General features: G+C 31.7%; 2 protein-coding genes across 6 annotated transcripts; one reads left to right on the top strand and one right to left on the bottom strand.

The window, feature by feature from the left end:
* Positions 1 to 4,822: 4,822 nt before the first annotated feature.
* On the bottom strand, positions 4,823 to 7,898 carry LOC133681652 (transcription termination factor MTEF18, mitochondrial). Of its 4 annotated transcripts, none has more exons than XM_062104745.1 (3): positions 6,128 to 7,898; positions 5,869 to 5,985; positions 4,823 to 5,214 (listed from the first exon to the last, which is right to left on the bottom strand). In XM_062104745.1, the coding sequence occupies exon 1, from the start codon at positions 7,842 to 7,844 to the stop codon at positions 6,180 to 6,182; it is 1,665 nt and encodes a 554-aa protein (XP_061960729.1). In that variant the 5' UTR covers positions 7,845 to 7,898; the 3' UTR covers positions 4,823 to 5,214; positions 5,869 to 5,985; positions 6,128 to 6,179. The 4 variants fall into 4 exon arrangements, with proteins under 4 accessions (XP_061960729.1, XP_061960731.1, XP_061960728.1 ...); XM_062104747.1 differs by having other exon boundaries at positions 4,823 to 5,178; XM_062104744.1 differs by having other exon boundaries at positions 5,869 to 7,898.
* An 863-nt stretch (positions 7,899 to 8,761) lies between these two features.
* On the top strand, positions 8,762 to 11,572 carry LOC133681585 (flowering locus K homology domain-like). 2 transcript variants are annotated; one of them, XM_062104668.1, is made up of 8 exons: positions 8,762 to 9,079; positions 9,196 to 9,540; positions 9,823 to 9,881; positions 9,995 to 10,083; positions 10,202 to 10,314; positions 10,532 to 10,594; positions 10,871 to 10,941; positions 11,240 to 11,572. In XM_062104668.1, the coding sequence occupies exons 1-8, from the start codon at positions 8,807 to 8,809 to the stop codon at positions 11,262 to 11,264; spliced, it is 1,038 nt and encodes a 345-aa protein (XP_061960652.1). In that variant the 5' UTR covers positions 8,762 to 8,806; the 3' UTR covers positions 11,265 to 11,572. The 2 variants fall into 2 exon arrangements, with proteins under 2 accessions (XP_061960652.1, XP_061960653.1); XM_062104669.1 differs by having other exon boundaries at positions 8,763 to 9,079; positions 11,252 to 11,572.
* The last annotated feature ends 10,233 nt before the right edge of the window (positions 11,573 to 21,805 follow it).

Genomic DNA, 21,805 nt, shown 5'->3' with positions numbered 1-21,805 from the left:
ATCTCATATAAAATAAATAATAATCAAAATAATAGAGATCAAATCTAAAAAATAAAAGATGAAGAAATTAAAATAATAATAATTAACATTTCATAAATTATTTCAAAAAAATAAGTAACAATCTAAAGAATGAGGACCAAATTTGATAGATAAAAAATTTCAATAAAAAAATGATAAGGGAAAAGCAAATAACAATTATAAAAATAAGGACCAAAGTTAATATAAAAATTAAATTTTAAGAGATGAAATTAAAAAATAAATATTCAAAACAAAATACACACACACACACACACACATATATATATATATATATATATATATATCAATTAAAAGTTTGAGGATCAAATTTGATATAATCAACAAATAATATGACATTTCTAAATTTTCCATAACTTTCGAAAAGTGTTTTCCGTCTAAATTTTATAAGAAAAAACTTTCTTGGAAACCAAACCAAATTTTTCTTTGACTGGAAAGTGTTTTCCGTTGATCAACTTTTTTAATATCAAACAAATACAGGAAAGTTTGGAAAAAAATTTCCCGAAAAATGAATTTCAAGAAACAAACATGACCTATAAATACTCTAAACTTGAGAAATAAAATATAAATATCTAATTTTTTACATGTTAAGTAACAAGTAGAGTATATATATAGCAAACACTCGATTTGTGGATGTTTATTTTTTTTATTTTTTATTTTTTATTTTTTATTTTTATTTGTGGATGTTTATTAACATGCCTACTTGTTATGGTGAGATTATAGTTCAAGTTTATCCTACAAAAATGTACAAGAATCCTTCTCTTATATGCTATCAAAATGGTATGTGAATCTCATTATAATATATATTAAAACGCTTAGGATTTTTATTGTAGCACTTTCTTTTTTTAATTGCTTTTTTCTATGCTCAAATCAAATTATAATTTGTTAAAATTTAATAAAATCGGGGAAAATTAAAAAAAGCAGGGGATCAAAAAAACATGAAGAAATTTCATTACCAGTCTAAGTTTTTATTTAAAAAATCATTTTTATCCTTCCACTTTCTCTTTTCAACCTCTACAACCCCTATAATTTTTAAAAAATAAATCTAATCTAAAAATTTATTTTTTTTATTTTCAGTCTCTAGGCTTACAAGAGAAGAAAAAAAATTATTGAATTCCAATTAAAAAAAAAGTCATTGGTTGACATTAATTCCAATACTAAAAAGGTTAATTTTGATACAAGCAAGCTCCATTCACCAAGAAAAGTTTAATAATAGATGTTTTGAATTTTAATTTCGCTTGAAAAAACAGATCAAGATCGAGAAATATTTTTCTACCTGATTTGATTTTGTGTTCTTCAACTGCTTCTTGGATTTTTTTTAGCGTGATAACTTGATTTCTTATGTCATAAGAGTGTTATTTAGGTGTTTGTAGGGCAAAAATAGATTGAAAATAAGTTTTAACCCAGAAAAACAACTCATAATTTTTCAGCTACCACTAGTGGCCGGAATCTGAACAAAAGAAGACAACGCTTTGTCTGTCTTGTTTAAAAAAAAAGATTGATGACGAGTGGTCCACCGTTTACAAAAAGAAAAAATAACTAAGAAGAGAACATGAATGTTGAGTCACCTAAGTCAGGCTCGTGCGCTTGATTTCTTTTTTATTTTTATTTTTATTTTTATTTTTTATCTTGTCTTTCCCTTCAATTCTTCATTCCAATTACATCCTTTATTTTTGTACAAAAAAAAATTATTTATTTTTGTTATCATAAATTTAGCTAGAAATATTTTTTAAAGAAAAACTACCAATCCTAATAAAATCCATGATCAAGTGAATTTGACAAATTATGCCCAAGAACCGATCTAATATTTTTTCGTTTTTTTATTTTTATTTTTTATTCTAGTTTCATGTTTTAACTTTGTTTCAAAAAAATCTCTATTTTTTTGTTACATGTTTAGGTAAAAAATAAATTTTTTAAAATAAAATTATCCAGCACAATAAAATTTATAACTCGAGTTTAATGAATTAAGTTATAAAATAAAGATGAATTCAATATATTATCATCCTAATATTGTAAAATTTATAACTCTGAAATTATGTTCTTTGTATTTTTTTTTTCGTCCATATTTTTTTAAAATTAATTATAACCGCAACGTAACGCACCCTCGTGTCATCTAATAGAGTCATGATGAACTGGCCATGACCCAGCTCAATGTTTATTCAACTTGCACTTAAAAAGGAAAAAAACGACCTGAATTTTCAATTCTGAGGTCATCAGACCTCTTCGCATGGTTATACCGAGGATAAATTTAGCGGTTAGCACGTAAAATTAAAAATATTAGCGAATCGATATAAAAGTAAAAATTTCAGTGAAAGAATATATTTTGGTTATATGTGTTTCGAAATATGATAGGTGAAACTTTAATTATTTAATTAGTTTACAATAATCAGTAAAATTGATTGATTGATTCTAAAATTAATAAAAAAAATTTCAAATCTGTCAAAATTAAATGTCCTCGTGAGATTTTTTTATTAAAAAATTTGATGGTCTGCGTAATGATATAGTGGATGATATTATATGAATAATAAATTTTTAATATTTTAATTGGATTCTAATTTTTACTATACAGGTGGAACGAGAGAGATATACTTTTTATCTATAAATATATTTAGAAATAAATCTGTATAAAATTATGATTTTTATGTAAAACAATTAATTGATTAATATAATTAGATCCAACTAGTTGATCAATTAAAGTAAAAAATTAAAATTTAATTATTTCATGTTTTAGAAATATTAAACTATGGTATTTTACCAGATTTTTTTAAACGGCGCAGATAAAATTTTACATCTACTGTGCTGATTTTTTTAAAAAATCCCTGTACGGAGACACGTTCATCACACCATGCAGAGAGTGTCAAATATTGTAATGAGTAGATACACCCTTGGCATTAACGTGGTTTGTTGTTCACTCATTGACCAGTCCTATCTGTCGATCTCGAGCGACTTCCATTTGGAAATGGAAACAACATGCTAATTTATTTCTTTTGGCCTTTTCTTTCATTTTTTTAATTGATAAAATATTTTCGAATTAGTTTGTTATTTTTATATATAAACATTCAAAATTAATGAAATCAAGTTCGTTTGGATAAATTTAGTTAAATCACCTCCGTTTAAATTAATAAAACAACAATTATAAAACATTAAAACAAATAAAAAATGAAATTGACTAGATATAACCTAGTCAAAACTTTAATTAACTTGTAATTCAGTCAAGAAATTATTTTTTAAATCAAAATAATAATATTTTATTTTTTAAAGAAATAATATATTTATTTGCTAGCTTTCCCGGTTTTCAATAGTCCATCTTTTTTTAAACTAGAATTAACTCTCCCATCTTATAACATGTAGTCATATTTTTTTTTAAAAAAAAATCAGATTAAAATCTCTTTACTATACATATAATTTATATAAAAAAAATTATATTTTCAAAAACTTGATCTTGGATTAGAATACAAAATCAACGGCCATCCATCTACAATCTGGAGGGTTAACTTGTTTTTCAACTATGAAACCCAGAAGTTTTAAATGCGAATGCGTCAAACAAAGCAGGTCCAAATGACTATTACCACTCTTTGTTGGATTATACTTTACCCCACCTGTTATGACGTCGTCAATACATTACCTGTCTCTGTTTTAAAAAATTATAAAGGCGAGTCGGCATCACAAATTCTTAACTTTTTATTATAAAGGAAGGCTTACGGGCCCACGAACTCGAGGTGTTTATGGGCTCAATATAAGGCCCATATAAGAGGACACTGAAATGCACTCGAGTAGTTTTAATTTTTTCGAGGCTCCTCCTGAATCTCTTTATTTTCTGGATCGTCGATGAATTATTCTTTGAATTCATTTTGAAAAAAAAAAATCAAATCCGAAACCCAATAAAAGTAATAATAATATTATCATTTAGATTGTAAATATTTCTTTTATTTTCTCACATTCTTTTGTTTGCATCTCTTACTTGTCTGAGAATCAGAAAATTTCCTTTTCAATTCCTATATAGAGCTACAGTATATTAGTAACAAAATAGTTTATTGGGCGCGCTCCGTCCAGATTGGATCATAATTTTTTTGAAAAAATATATAAGGAACTATTTTGTATTGCAGTTAGATCTAATCTAAAAAGTCAATTTTAAAAACTCATGAATAACCCTTTATATAATTTAAGTTTAAAATTAAAATATATAAAAATTACCTTGATATATTTCAGTTAACTTGAAAGATCTAAAATAACTCAAATAATTGATAAAAAATATAATTTATTTTTGTTTTTAAATCATGATGATTTTTTATTTTAATATTAAATTAGTAATATATTAGATCAACTCGAATTTCAAGGCTTAACCGATCACACCTATAACCCATATCATAAACTCTACTAGGTTTAATAATTTTGATTTTTTTTCCTTGTTTGATAAAAACTACCAATTACTTTATGATATAATAACAAAATTAAACACTTGTAAAATTAAATATTAATAAAAAACCAGAATATTTATTTGAAACTACAATAACCTCATATAAAATAAATATAAACAAATTATAAAGGTCAATTTAAAATAAATTAAATGTTAAAAAATGTAATTAAAAAAAAGATTGAATCAAAAAGAAAAAAACTAGAAGATGATTTTTTAAAATTAAGTTATTGAATTCCAATAAAAGAAAGAAACAATGGGGTAGCTCCTTCACTGTTAACACACAAACACAGTGAAGTTGCTGGAGTTTCACAAAGAAAAAAATTTGGAAAGATAGAGTTAATAAAAAAAAAAAGAAGGAAAAAGAAAATATGGACGGTGAAGGAATCCAGTTCCTTTTTAGTAGAGTAGATAATTACTCCCCTAAATATCTTAAAGCTCGCCATTAGAAACAAAAACTGCGTGAGAATAAACATCCCCATACGTCATTTTCTTATCATAGACAAGCAGTGTCATTGTAATGTCTTGTAAGAAAGAATTGTGGTATAGTGACTGCTACTTCCAACATCAGAGTTCAGCAGCCTGGCCATCAGCTTTCTCCAGCTTACATGTCCACTATATCTGGAGAGGAGAAAGGGGAGGTGCAAGTTTCATGAGAAGTGAGATTGTCCACGAGTCGTCCACATCCCTGGGACTTCTGCCTTCAATTTCAATGCACCCTCCATATGCTCACAGGGATGAAAATATGCAACAGCCATGGTCATCTGTCGACCAATCAGTGATTACAAGCAAACATCTAAGAGTAACAACAAGAAAAAAGGAAGCAATATATGCCCAGAAAATAAGATAGAAGCAAGCAAGCAAACATCTAAGAGTTACACCAAGAAAAAATGTGGAATGCTCGTGAACAAACCTAGCCCTCCCAACTCAATTCTCCCAATCTTCAAAACTGGATTGAAGGTTGAAATTGTCAAGGGTTTCTTTCCCCAATTCAACAAGATTTTCAAAAAAAAAATCTGCATGTCCATATGCAAAGATCAATGCAACAGTTTGCAACAATGCATGCCCAGACAATAAGTTGGAGGTTACTTGAAAAAAAATCACTTCATCTAAACACTATGAGAAGAATTTTTTCAGCACAATTTTCCATGGGATGTTCAAATGTCTGAGAGTCATGAATTTTTATGATTAACCGCCAATACATGTATAACAAAGTCAGACCAATGTATCTCTTTTTTATGGCAATACATGCATATTAATATGCAGGAGAAGTCAACGCGCACACAAGAACTATGTTTGCAAAATCTTTTCCTTAAAAAAAATTAAAAGCCTTGTATCTGGAGACAATAGTACTATTATTGATCGCAGAATAGCCAAATATAATGAATACTTTTTAGATGTCAAAAAAGATAACTTACTTAACATGGAACAAACCCTGGTTGTTTCCAAATGATGCGCAAAATTTGTTGGAATTTTCTCAAGGCCGCACCCAGGAAGATCAAATCAACGCTGCTGAATTCAATACTACATAAAGGCTAGAACCAGAGACCGAGGAAAATGAGAGATGCAGGTGTCCCCGGGCAAGTCAGCAAGATATTGACGGATATGACACATCCATCCAATACATGAATGAAAAAATTCAAAACACTGTTTACAGTAATTGTCAGAAGTATCTACCTGCCAAGAAGATCATCACACCGAATCACCATATTTTACTGTTCTCCATATTTCAGTGGGCTTTTGAATGAGAAAAATCAACCCAAAGTTTTGCAGCATCTGGGTGAATTACATGTAAGCGAGCTACAAAACTCTTGTCACTGGTTGCAACAATGCTTGCAATGGAGTACTCCTGCTTACAGAAACCCCTTTCTGTGAGCCACATATGAAATCTATGTCTTGGTTTAATCCGATTCTCCAGGTTAAAACACAAAAATGAAGGAAAAATATCAAGGTACTGCAAGGAGGATTTCATATCCTTGCAAAGGTAGTTTAATTTCTGCTGCAGTATCTCAGGTTTTTGGCTAAGGATCTTTGGCATCATTCTAATCATTGAGCAAAGCTTCGAGAATACAATCCCATAACGAAGAAGGCAATCAACTCGTTCTTGTAATTCACTACTAGTACCATGCAAGTCAGTTAATACCTTAATAGTTAAAGCATTCTCTCCAAACCCGATTGCATGCAAGAACTCCAACTTATTCATTGTATGCATGGGCGTTCTTGTACATTGGATCCTTTCCAAGCCATCTCTATATTTTTCATCCAAATCTTCATCAGGATCACTCATGACATAACTAGCAAGCAACTGATGATTTCCATCCTTAATTTTATTGAAAAACCATTCATGTAACTCCATAGCTCTCATCACATGAGGCAAATTGGCCATTTTATTTCTGCCAAATACATGGCCATAATTTTGAGCAACAGATTTCAATTCTTCAGCACTCAACCCAAAATGCTTCAACAACCCCTTAACAGAAATCACCTGCCCTTCCAACTGAAAATCCAAAATTCCTGGCTTCTTTAGTAATAACAAACCAACATCCTCCTTTCTAACACCAAATTTACAAAAAAACTCAGCCTTTTGAACCAAAACCTCTACTGGGTAATCAACAAAAATTCTTTTACTCTTCCCCATCAACTCCCCTACTTTCCCTTTCTCACAACCCAAATCATAAAACACCCGAATTTTCCTACAAACCTCATACCAAGCATCCACATTTCCTTCAACACAACTCTCCAAATCAAAATCCACAAAAACCCTTTTCAGATCATCAAACAAAGTACCAATCTCGCCACTCAATTCACCTCTCAACACGAAAGGAAACGCCAAGGAAATACCAATCACCGACGTAGTGCTAAACCTAAAACCCTTAAGCCCACAAAGCCTGGACTTCACCTCCTCTTCACTCATACTGAAAACACGTTTCTCCTCTTTATACAACATCCCCAACTTATTCCAGGGAAACCCAAAATCACAAAGCACACAAGAAACATTTATAGCACTCCCCTCTTCAGAAATAAAAAACTTGTCATTAGACAAAAACCCACTAACCTCATCATAATCAATTCCAATACTTTCATAAAAAAACTCTAATTCATTAATGGGATGGTACCTGAGATATTTCTGAAGTGAAGTAGCGAATGTTGGTGAAGTGAAATGAATGTTGGAGACGAGATTTGAGAGAGAAACAAGAGAATTCTTGCTTATTTGATCTGCATAGCTGTATGGTAGTGACCTTGTTGAGTGTAGATAATCTGTTAAAGCTTGCTGGGCTAGTTTGATTGCTTGATTCTTGTACTTCCATGGCACACTCGTAAATATTGGACGTTTTGGTAGAGAGCTGCTAAAATGGCGGCAAAATGTTGTATAGATTGAAATTGGTATTGGCATCTTCCACAAATTAGGGTTTTTGCTCTGATTTTTCAGGGCTTTATGTTTATTCGCTTGAAAGAGTTCGGGTTTAGTTTTTATATAAAGGGTATAATTGTGATTTTAATAGTTTTATGCGTCCTTATTATTCAGGATAAACCCCATTTTAGCTCCTAATATATTTCCTTGTTATCAATTAAGTTTCAAATCTCTTAACTCTATCAATTTTAGACAATTAAACAATTTCACCCGTCCACTATGCATATCATCTTCTAGTATCTTTATTTAAATATCAAATAAACTCCAATCTATCTAAAAAAAATAATTATAATATTTTTTTATATGAGATAATGAAGATTTTTTTAAAAAAAAATTATTATAATTTAATGTTCTAAAATTAAATTTTAAAATAGATTGGGGGTTATTTTTATGCTTTAAATGGAAATATATAAATTGAATGATTTTTTATTTGTCATTATCCGTTTGTTTTGTATAAAATATTTTCTGGATTTTTTGTATTTATTTTCAAAAATATTTTATAATCAACATTCAAATTTAATTCATTTATTAAAAAATATTTTCAATTCATAAAATTCCATAAAATATTAATATTCCAGTTACATATCAAACTATTTTAATATTCTTCTTCATCTTACTACCATCATTTTCTTCTCTTTAACTACTATCATCTTATCATTATTTTATCATTATCTTCTCATACACCTTTATTATTAAAAAATATTTTAAATATAAAATATTTTACATAAAACAAACTAATCACCGTAAAAAAAAAAAAGGAAGGAAAGCATTTTCAAATATGGATTTTTGGATGGTATTGATAAAATCAAAAGATTTAAAATTTAATTATCAATATAGTAAACTATCAGGGGTTGCATTTGAAGTTTTTCCTATTATTTATTGATGGCAGCCTCCGGTCTTTCGTCTATTTGTTTCTCTCTCCAAACAAGGACTAACGTTCTTTGATGGCGCAACCATGGGAATTACAGTTAAATCCCTCGCCGCCAGGCACTGAATTGCCTAAGTTAAACGCCCTCCCGGTGACAGCCAAGCGCCGGCGTGACGATTTTGACGGTGGTGAAACATCCGCCGCAAAACGGCAAGCTAGAGCAGATGTTATATTCAGGATCGTGGTCCCGTCGGGAAAGATCGGAAAAGTAATCGGCAAACAAGGCCATCGTATCCAGAAGATTCGAGAAGATACCAAAGCCACGATCAAAATCGCCGACGCCGTCGCCGTCAGTAATAAAACCCATTCCCCCCAATTTTAATGAAAATTAGGGTTTTGTACTTAAATTCAAATGATTGACTATCGAAAGTTTTTTTATTTTTTATTTTTTTTAATGTTATGTAGAGACATGAAGAGCGCGTGATAATTATAAGCTCGAAGGAGAGTGAGAATGGGGCAACTGACGCGGAGAATGCGTTGCAGCGAATAGCAGAGTTGATTTTGAATGAAGATGATGGAGGTAGCAGTGGCGGCGGCGGCGTGGAGATAGGGAAACTAGTCAATGCAGGGCATGTGGCTGCAAATACGATAAGATTATTAATAGCTGGGTCTCAAGCTGGTTCTTTGATAGGAATGTCTGGTCAAAATATAGTGAAATTGAGGAACTCATCAGGTGCAATGATCACTGTTCTTGCGCCGAATCAGTTGCCTCTCTGTGCTTCTGCTTATGAATCTGATCGTGTTGTGCAGGTTGGCTTGTTGTAATGGTTTTAATGAACTTGCTTTTTAAGATTAAGACGGGGTTTTGATGCTTCTTTATTTGATTTAGCTCGTTGTTAGCTGTTTCATGAGTATAAAATAATTGCCTTGCTAGCCCTTTTTTTTGTTAGTGGAAATTTGTTTAACTTGGTATGATATTGAGAATTTTAAGGTTGCTTTAGTTGATTTCATTTTCATCAATTGTGAAATGGATAACTAGCTGAAACCGGATAGAAAGAATAATGGGCAACTGAAATTTTTTGTTAAATACAGATATCAGGAGATGTACCTGTAGTGCTAAAAGCTCTGGAGGAGATTGGTTGTCAACTCAGGTTTTGAATGCTATGTTGGTTGATGTTATTTGGTGTTTCAGTCTTGTTTGTTGTATTGTCTTGGGAAAATATATTTTTAAAGTTAAATAATGCTTTGAGTTTATGTGGTTTAGGGAGAACCCACCTAAACAAGTAATTTCTATCAGTCCATCGTACAACTATAGCGCAGTTCCATTTCAACAATATGCGCCCCAAGCTGCAGGTGATTTCATTGTTGTGTTTATAGAAGGAAAAAAAAAAATTATACCTGCCGACTGTTTTTCAAATGTTAATATTTTTGTGTTATAACCACATCATCTTTAGGACAACCAATCTTGCAGCTGATTATGTAACCATGGAGATGATGGTCCCGGAGACAATGATGGGTGGCTTGATAGGAAGAAGTGGTTCTAATATATCAAGGATCAGAGTGGAGTCTGGAGCAGTAATCAAGGTCAGCAGATGTCCAAATCTTTATCTGTGATATCCAATTCCCAATCTCTTACTGATTTCTGGTTGAGAATGCAAATATTTAAATCTTTTATCAGTTCTGGGTTTATTGATTTCATAAATTACCTGTTTCACTAGCTGCCTAGCTTGACAAAAACATTGCAATATACAATTTGGTGAGGACGAGTGAGTATTATTCTCTTTGGTTTTCTCTTCTGCAGGTTCATGGTGGGAAAGGTGCACAAAAACATAGGCATATACAACTAGCTGGTAGTTCTCAGCAGGTATTCCTACTGTCAACCATCAATTTTCCACAACAAATAAGAAAAACTCAAAAAAGTTCATCATTGTAACATATAAAAAACAACTATTTTATGGGCTTTGCTTATTGTCCTCATGTTTTTGTAACGTAATCTTATGTATCAAAAGAGCCAATCAAAAGTGTTTGTTTAATTAACTGGTATTGGTTTTTTCTTAGAAAAGGAGCTGTAGTGTTCTTATAGCTCTAAGTTGTATTTTCCAAGGTTTTCTTTTTATTGAAACTGCTGGATGCATTATAGGTGGCGCTAGCAAAACAGAGGGTAGATGAATACATATATTCGCAGTTGGTTCAACAAGCTGGCACTCAACAGTAAGTGCTCCTGCCTCAAAATGTTTTCAATTCTTCTCTCCTTGTTTGGTTGTGAAGTTTTCTGTCGTATATCATAGTTTGCGGGAGAGCTGGCCAGTATACTTGATGAATTTTCACTCCCCATTATTTTGCAATTGAGGGAGAATCGATACTGTATTCTAAAAGCTTTCAGATATGCTTTGAAGGATAAATTTGTTGATATACTTGTTGATTTCTTGCTCTGTCTAGTGGCTGGAATATTAGTTGTGCCAACCTCGAATACAATTCAAGGAATCTATATATAATTTCACATGATAAGGTGTATTTTCAGGTTGCAGATATGATGAAGCTGGAATGGCCAAGATCTTTGTCAGGCTCTCTCGTCTCCACATCTGTTAAAGTTCCTGGCAGCTGTATAACCGTGCCTTGTTCCCTTGGTGCTTCATTGACGGGGCACGAACATGAGCCATGTAGGTGGATATCTATTCATTCTGTTGCGTGAATGGTGTATTGGGTTTTGGGATGCTAGTGCTCAATGAACAAACTAACCTTTTGCCTTTATTATTAATTTGGTGAGACTTTTGTAATACCATTTATCTTCTGAGCTGCTCTCACATTACGAAGAAGAGCACCATGAGAAGAGTTCTGCTAACTTGATCAATTGCGTTGGCATTGCATTAAACTGGTTGAGCAATGGAGAATAGCCGAATGGAGGTTTCAATAACGAAGCCATGATGCCTGCGTCTCGCTGTTTGATGCTAAATCACTTGTTTTGAAAGTTGAAACAAATGGGTATGCCTTTAATCTCAAGGCCAAGGAATAAAGGCAGATGCATGCTCTTGGATCTAGAAAGAAGTGGAAAGAACAGAACCGAGTGTTTATCAAATACAATCAGTGATAACTCGCCCTCGGGACAGATAACATTCCAAAATTAACGTTAAGAATCTAGAGGGGGCAGGTTTCTGGGCCTTCAATCCAACAAATTCTCAAATAATGTCGGGGCCATGGGATGAATGTTCATGGGCCAAGGAGCCATGAAATTGACACTCAAACATTTCACTATTCATTATAAGGTTTCTTTTGCATCATTAGGTCCCTGTAGTTTTCTAAGCTTTACAATTCGATAAACGAAGTTCATTTCTATTACATAAAAGTTGAGAAAGGAGAGAAGGAGAGGAAAGAGGAAAGTTTTGGCGGGTCATCTTTCAAAAAAAAAAAAAAGTTGATGCTGGTGTCATTGAATTCTTGCAAAATAGTTTGAGTGAGGCGGTTTGGTGCTTCAATTGTCTTGAAAAAAGTAGTTTGGAATTTGAAAAATATTTTGATTTTGAGCTAATTAGGTATATTTTTGGGTTAGAAATAAGGCTACAAAAGTTTTTTAGATAACATGTGTTTTTAGGTAAAACAAAAGAAGGTTAAAATATGGGTTTGGATTTTCAAAAACATTGGGCCTTGATTTTTCAATTATCAAAATTGGCCGGAAAACCATACATTATCTATCTTGATATATAATATTTTTTTTAAAAAAAAAATTAAGCACGCCGGACTAGATTTGTAATTTTTTTTTATTATTATTAACATAGATGTGTCAGTTTGCGCATACCTCGACAAATTTCATAAACCCTGAAATTAACGACCATGTAATCTTTCAGTAGTTATTATATTAGTAACCACATGTCACACCCATGACTCTTCAACATGATTTTTCTAAAATAAAATCCCAGAATATTAATGTAAATTCAATAAATTTATTTGCTGATAGGGTATTAATCCCTTTATGTCACTTTGCCTATTTTCGTGATTATAACTAAAACTTTTCCATATTTTATAAACAAATCATCTAATAGGTAGTACAATGATAAAAACCTGAGATCACAGTGAAAACAAAAGTTATAATCACGAAAATAGACAAAGTGACATAAAGGGATTAATACCCTATCAGCAAATAAATTTATTGAATTTACATTAATATTCTGGGATTTTATTTTAGAAAAATCATGTTGAAGAGTCATGGGTGTGACATGTGTTACATCCATGCATGTGTGTGCAAACCGTTTCTCATTAGTTCTGAGAAAATTAGAGTACAATCGAACAGTGAAAGGGCTGTATTTGTACCAAATAGACGTTAAGAAAATAAATAGTAAAAAGACAAAAGTGACACAAAAGTCGAAGCAGAGGGACCAATTCCACCATCGCCGACCTTCCTTGAGGTCTTCGTCTTGCAGCATCAAAACCCTTTTAACACTAATATCATAAAAAAAAAATTAATTAACGAGACTTCTGGGTGGGCTAATCCCACGTTACTATGGACTCAGTTCTACTAAATTAAGGAACAAACTCCTTTCAAGCCCTCAAAGGAATTGGGTCAAAGCTTGGACCCCAATTTCATCATTTGAGTGCTTCCCTATGTTGGGTGGTCATTTCCAAGTAGCCAATGTTGCCCTTCTTTTCTCTCAAAAGACAATCAAAATTAATCATGGATGTCCTTGAAATTAACCTGATTTATATCACTGTCTTGACAATTTATAATTTTAATCTCCATAGAAAATAAAGCCCCGTTACATTCAATCCGATTATAACAAATAACAGTAGACAAAAATATATAAATTCTAACTGATCTAGTTTAGATTATATGGTTGAAATAGACGATGTAGTAAGGTATATACATTGAATTAGATAAGTTTTCTTAATTTTTATTTTTTTAAAAAAATTATTTGTTATATGATATGTTCATAAACCAATACCTTGCTAAACTTTTTTTAAAAAATCTATATATCTAGCAAAATCCCAAGGATTAATATAATAAATTAGTTTCAGAAATCATTGAATGGAATGTTGAAATTGAAATTAAAAAATTGAAGAAATTCATGTGCTCAAGTTGAACCCTCTCTTTTGTTAAAATATTATTTTTTTTAGTTTAATGTGGATGTCCGGACCAGCTTGCGCGCACCTCAACTAATCCCACAGGCCCTGAAGTTAACGACCATGTAAGCCTCTAGTGGCTATCATATGAGCAACCACAGGGCTCGAACCTGAGACTACAGAGGAAGCAAATCTCTTAGTTCCAAGCTCTTACCACTGGACCACCACCTAGATGGTTAAATATCATTTTTTTTAATTCTATCTCGTGTTTCTTTTTATTTAGTAATTAGAGCATGAGTACATAAAATCTCTTACGTTGCAGAGCACATACACATGCCCTAGACATTAATAACGTGCTCCTGTGCTTTTTTTTTTTTTTTTTGCTTTCAATCTTTTGACCATTGACAGATTCAAAACAAGGTGATCCATCGACACAAATTCTCATACTTAGGTTACAATGCTCCACGACTGTAATCATGGTCAACCATGCACACGAACATTATACCATAAGCTCAGTTGATATATACTATAGTTTAGATTCTTGCTGTAGTAGCCCGCTCGTGCCATCACTGAGTCACAACTAATCTCTCTCATATATCTCTGTCAAGCGCACATTAGAAAAGAAAGAATAATTCCTCTGGATTTTAATGTCCTTTATTGGATTCCTCTGCGACCTGTGATAATTTATACCAGGCACCTGAGAGGTTGCCCGCACAAACGAACCGATGATGATAGGGTTTTCACATGGTTCCATACATCCTTATCAAACTACTATATATCAACTTTGTGAGTTAACTCGGTAATAAATTCACAACCCGATCTTGACTCGGGTGAGGTTTTAATTTGAACTATTTTGATATATATTTCTCGGCCAAACTCAAATGACCTAGCGGGTATTGTTCTAAATAAAACCGATGACATGCAAGTTGACCTAATGATAACCGAGTTGGACCTTGAACGGTAGCGCAAGTTACAAGTTTCGTATGGGTGTTTATATGATGCATACGCCCCAATAAAATGCATTAATGTGTATGGGTGATGAACAACCCAAATTAAACAAGGCAGTAGCCATGCCTGTAGATGCTCAAGTGCGAAGAAGTAATATTGTGGAATTAAAGTTTTATTTCTATGTTTTGCAGGGATATATAGCAGTTATGATTAAAGATTCCGCTGCATGATGTTTAGAGCTTAATAATACGAGGAGAGTTCTCGGGTGCAGAGCACACGGGGGACAGCCAAATATAGTGATGAGATACGCATCATGGGGGGTGTCGGAGATGATCCATTACAGAGGATCAAGATGGCATTCGCCCTGGTGTTTCTGCTTTACTAGCTCCCTCAGCATGTGTTGGGAGCCTGCGTTGCTTTGGCATTTGCTGCAGAAATCCATCCGGAAGTTTTCAATCAACAATATCCGGGTCAATCTTTGCTGCTTTTCGCCATATAAGATATAAGTTCAATTTCAAGCTTCTGAAATGCCGGGTTAAGAAATTATATTAATTTAATAACTTAACATATATAATTTATATTATTTTTTAAAATATTGTTTTTAATAAAAACTCTTTAAACTTTAAATTTATTAAGGCTTATTCTATTTTATATTTAATTTTTATCAAATAAATAAAAATATTAAAATTCAAACTCGTGACTCTGATACAATATCAAAAAAAATCTCAACTCATTAATTTAATTTATTAAATAATATTTCATCATATAATTTATATTATCTCTAATATGTTTATAAATATGTTTATAGATATCAAGAAATTACTACCATTGAAACAAAGTCTCATTCATTCATGGCCTCATATTATTCAATAATTTATACCTAGTTACCCGGTAATGTTTATTATTAATTAAAAGCTACTGATGTTTTTGTTACCAATTTTATTATTAATCAAACAATCAATTATCCATGCGGATTTTGACGTTCCAAGAGAGAAACATAAAAGGACTGGAAGAGAAAGTGAAAGGATTTGACGTGACAAAAGTAACATAAAATACCAGAAGAAAATATCAGTCATCACTTCAGCAATGGCGTGTTAGATTTTTTTTATTTTTTATTTTATTTTTGGAGAAGGCAATCATCGTGCTGGCTGGCCATTGGCCATGATCACGAGGTGAGTCGACATGTTTTTAAGGATCTTTCAACTCTTTTGTTGTTGTGTTTAATGGTAATCGTATGTATTTGTATTCCGTTAATTAGTGTATTAAAATTAATTTAAAATAAAAAAAATAACTTTTATAACAATTATTAAGCTAAAAATAGAATACATGGGTCGACTCCATTTTCAACTAAAAAAATTAATTTATGCGTTTTTTTAAATAAAAATAGAAAATAAAACGATCTCTCAGTATAAATGAATTGTTCTCCACCGTACACGAATACATGAGGCAACTCCATTGTTGCTCTTCACGGAGCCAATCACAGCATTCTTCTTCTCCTACGTGCATAGAATTCATCGTAATCATACCGAAGACCAATATTGCTATAAATAGCCTATCACTCCCCATGATCATTCATGCTTGAAGCATGGGGGTAGTTTTGGTACTATCGAGAGTGTCATATGATTGGACGAGACCGAGTGTCTGGTAAGAAAGGAACAGGATGACACGCGTGGCCTTATTCAAAATGGGGGTTTGGGACCACGTGTCCAAAAGTAGTGGGACGTAAGCAAGAATCATATGCATGACCCACGTGAACTCTGACACTGCTCTCTCATTTATTCTCATCTTCTCACGTGATTTCACTCCCGCCTTCGTCCCCACTCTACATCGGCTCGTCTTTAGGCTCTACTTGCATCCATCCCTTTCAGAATTCCAAATCCAAAATCAATGGATCACAGGCAGCCAAATTCTAAAGTGGTCACTTGTTACCGCTATTTGAATTCCCAGCATTTATTCATGATCTTGTTTATATTCTATGCATACGAAAAAAATGATGAAATTAATTCTTATTTTTTTATAATATATAGTCATGTCTACACCAGACAGGCATTAAAATCTTTTTTTTGAAACAAAATTGTAAAATTAATTTTTAATCTCTTAAAAAACCTAAAATTCACCAATCATGATTAAATGCAAAACAACACAACAAGAAACTAATTTATTTAAATAGTGCTGTAGATAGATTGTGATGGCGATTGTTTTTTAAGATAATTTTTGATAAATACTTTAAAAAAATATTTATGATACAATATGGGGAGAGCTCCCCTCGTTCTTGGACATCATAGATATTTTATCATGATGTATCTCAATCTTGTTGATTTGACTTTCTCAAAGTGGGTATAATTTGATGTTTCTTTTTTCGAGCTTTATCTTCGTTTACTTTTCTCTCCTGTATTTGTTTTATTTATTTATTTATTTATTTTTAAAGTTGTTCCTTTTATTTTTACAGATACGGTCAAACACTTGCATGCAACACTGAATCTTTTCGTTTTACCAAAAAGAAAGGGAAAATAAAGAGCTTGCTTTCCGAGCTGCAACTAGCGTACAGGGTCCCCCCTACTTGGCATCTCACAACTTGTATGCCTTTTCCACGTATGGTGCCTGTAGTTATTATGACGATAACGGAGGAGGACACCTAGCCACAGGCATTCATCAATGCCGTTATCATTGATGTGACCATGTTTTATCCTCATCTATGATTAACGGAAAAGGAAACATCAACTCTGTCCCTCGCAAATTAACCAAGTCTCGTTTTCATCCCTTAACAAAAAAACAATTATCAATTAAATCCCTGCTATTTTAAACATTTCTCAATTGGATCTTTTATGTATCAATATTCTCATTGCATTAAAACGGCATCATTTTAAAGAAGATTTGATGGGAAGAACTAATCATAGACATCGCTAGAATGCCGAGTGGAACAATATCTAAATGAACAAAAACCCAATTGATTAAATCTTCGTTGAATATTGCTTTTTAGTTTTTAAAATTCAAGGACTAGCATAAAATTTGCCTCGCACTATTGAATTAACATCTATTTCGTCCTCAACAATCTTTCCTTTCCCAATTAGGACCTTTATTGGAACATCTTAACAAAAAATGATTATTTTCCGACGAAAGAATGTTGTTTTTGTTGGTGCATGGGGGGTTTGAGGGTGAATAAATGACTTTGAATCAATTAACAGGTACGATTTGGATAGAATTCGTGATTGAATATGGATGAAAAGATTCAGTGAATTTTTTTTGAAATACGAGGGGCAATATTGAAAGAAAAAAGGTATTCGGTAGCAAAACTGAGTCTATTTATATAGCTGGGGTGGGCTTTTAAAGTTCCCTCGGAATTAAACTAGTTGCGTGCATCTTTGAAAAAGGTTCGGGCCAGGAGTCACGTGAGAAATCGTTGCAAGAAACCCCATAATCCTAATACGGACCACACCAGGAGAGAATATGGAAGAGAGCCATGATGACGACGGGGTATTGTCGGCTGGGTGCCTGATGCTGGATTTATTAACTAATAATTTAATGTGCATGGAATCCGCATATGGGAGGAGAACACGTGGGACAGCTAGCACACTCACACACACGTGCGTGGGGGAGGAATGCTTGAACTTCAATCATCAACCGACAAACTTCTCCTCGTCCTCAAATCATTGTGCCAAGTCCCATGCTCCACTTGAGGCATTCCACCTATCCATTCTTGTATATATCCACCGACTTGTCGTCACAACTCTAATCATTGTCCGATCCAATCTGATATTGATAGAAAAAAGACTTGATTATTAGGTTATTGTATCACTAGCGTTGTTTTTTTTTGTTTTTTTAGGGTTGTTCTTGTCAAGATAATCGGATTACTATAAAAAAATGTTTAAATCAATCAAATTTTCTCAGCTCCCATGAGGTGTGGATGAACAAATATTGTTTCTGAATATATTTGGAGCGGTTTATCTATACACATGTACCGAGACCAAGAAATTCGTGAGAAAATATGTTCTTATTACTTAGCAGCCAAGAACTCAGACTAGATTGATGATTTCTTGTCAGCACATATGACATTGAACTGTGACCAAAAAAAAAAAAAGAATCAAAATGTTCAGTTGTGTTATTGCATGTATCTTGATCATTTCTTTAGCACGTGGAATTCGTATCTTGGCATGCCCATCACCAATATCATGGCTGGCTAGAAAAAAAAGAAGGGAATCTCCTGGCTTACAAATTAATTTCCTCTTGTCAGTATTTTGAATAATAATGGAGAGAATCTTAAGAGCTTTTGAAATGTTGATGCAAATCTAATAAGTACAGAGTATATATAGTAGCTTGTGTTATCCGGTGTTTTTTTAAATATAAAAAATATTATATTGATATTTTGTTAATGATTTTGATATGTTGTGGTTAGAAATACAAAAATTATTTTTAATGTATTTAAAAAAATACTTTTAGAAAATACATTATATTACAATGCCTAACGCACCTTAAACTACATCAACTGTATTTTTTTAATTTTACATTAACCTTGAATATATGAGATTGGTAATAGATTTTTTTCTTTGGATAGTTCTAATTGTATAGTTATAATAGTTTATGATATTTAAAATATAACTATTAATGTTTATTCAAAGAGAGAGATGGAGAAGAAAATCAAATTCATTCCATAAAAAAAAATGAAATCCATTAAAGAATTATTCCTTTTTTTTCAATTATATATTCTTCATTAAATATAACTTAAACATCACGAGATTGCATGCGTGACAAAGATTTGAGTTGGGATTTCCTGCCTCAGTTATATTCTATGCACGAGAAGCTAATGTGGAGCGTGTAGTACAGGCGCATTAATCGGAGCGTTCGTGGACCAGTGGAAGGTAAGAGCATGGAATCAGGAAAGGATAGAGAGTATCCAATGATTGTAGGGAAAGTGCGTGTCTGGTTGTGAAGAGACAGAATAACACGCACGAATCTAAACATCGTACCACGTGTTGACACGTGGCCAAACATCACATGCAATTGCACGTGAAACATACAGGTCCCCACGTGACTCCACTCCACCCTGTCCCTCCAAATTTTTCCACTCTCTTTTTCGCTCACCTGGCTCGCCATTTTAGTTTGTGGTGTTGGGTAAAGTTACTTTAAGTACGTTTTATTTAAAATATATTAAAAGATTTATTATTATTATTATTATTATTATTATTTTAATATTAATATATTAAAATAATTTACAAATATATATATAAAAAATAAAGTTAGAGAAGAAAATTTTAAAAATAGCACTTGTCAAACACCAATAACAATATTTTTTCGGTATCTTACAATTTACTTTACCGTGGACAAAGAAATCATACGTGCTTTAGGTCTCCTTCCTACCATTTATTTTATTATAAAAATCTTATTTTAACATAAATCTCTTTATATCAAAATGTCTTTGTTATTTTTTAAATCATTTTTATAGTAAGAAAAACTTAGAATTTTAGAGACATTTTAGATTCAAAATGAAGTTTTGTAATATCTTTAATTTTTGAATATTTTTTTCTAGTTTAATGATAACCCAATAATGTTGATTCATCTAGTAAATAAATATTTTTTTGTCAGTAATTATTTTATCCTATCAACATTTTAATTTGAGATTGATTTAATAGTAGATTATTGAAGCTCTTACATAGTAAGGTTCGAGTCTCATTTATCTTCATTTTAATATGGGAAAATTACATATATTTGATTTCATGGTTTGAAAAATTACGTTTGTATTCTGTAGTATGATACCTTAATAGCAATTTTCTTTCATAGTTTGAAAAATTATACTTTGCCTCTAGTAATTTGATACGTAAACAACACTTTCACTCTATAATTAGAAAAATTTGACCATTTTTACTTGGAAAAATGGATGGTAACCCAAAGAAAATGGCTTGTATGGATATTGAAAAAATTTGCCGAAACCTCCTTTGATTTTTCTTGCCTTTAACAAAAATATGAGGAAATTTTGCGACTAATTGATACGGTTTATAGATTTGAAAAAGATTTATTGCATGAAATATGTACATTAGAAAAAAAACAATACTAATATAAATTAGAAAAAAAAAAACAGGATTCAGTTGGGAAACATGATGAAATTTCATGACTAATAGATAAGATTTTTAGATTTAGAAAAGATTGCTAATAAATATATAATTTAGGGAACAAATTAAGTTTTATCTTGAAAAACAAGGCGGAAGAAAGGAAGAGAGAGGGGTATGTGATCAAAAATTTATATAGATATCATTTATGGAATAATTAGTGATATCTAGCAGTTATTTTACTGAGTTTACTCTAAAAAACAAAAACACCAGTAAAAGAGAGAGAATCAAATATAGGACTCACCAAAAATAATAAATATATCTCCACCTAGATTTTTTTTTAATGTCCATATTTTTATTTAAAATAAGTTTAGTAGACTAATTAATAGAATATTACTATAAAATTACTTGGCAGTCATTGATCAGCTTAAAAAAAATTAAAATTTAAAAATGGTTTTTTCACCTAGTTGAAAGAATTTCACACTTATGGACAAAAGAAACTCCATAAAATGGAAAAAAAAAATAAGAGAAGAAGAGAACTCCCGTCCGATTATTCACTTCCTGAGTGTATTATAAATGATTTTTCTACATGTATGCATTAGGAACTCGAAATAAAAAATGTAATTTTGTTGGAACGAAGAATAATTGATAAAGTTGAGGAGCCAAAACACATAATTTTAATTTTGGGGGGCCATTTCATAAAAGTAAAAAAATTATAAGTATAAAAGTTGAGCAGCCAATACAATTTCTTGAAATGAGGTGCTTTAAATTTATCTTGTCACCTCTACCTGGTGAAAGTGATCATTTCTCACGTTTAAAACAGATATATCCCACTCTTCCAAGAAAAAAAAAAAGGATCTATCCAATCTGACATTATACTTGTGAATTTACGTTGCATGAAAGGAAAGGATATATCAAATTTATATTTTATTTAGTGTTTTTTTTATAATTTTAATGTTCTGAAATAAAATATTAAAAATATATTTTTAAAACTTATTTTAATACAATTTTAAAACTAAAAACAATACATCGCA

Source organism: Populus nigra, chromosome 2, assembly GCF_951802175.1.
Source record: "Populus nigra chromosome 2, ddPopNigr1.1, whole genome shotgun sequence".
NCBI lineage: Eukaryota > Viridiplantae > Streptophyta > Magnoliopsida > Malpighiales > Salicaceae > Populus > Populus nigra.
The sequence above is the reverse complement of the archived record's forward strand: the minus strand, read 5'-3'. Positions and strand labels throughout refer to the sequence as shown.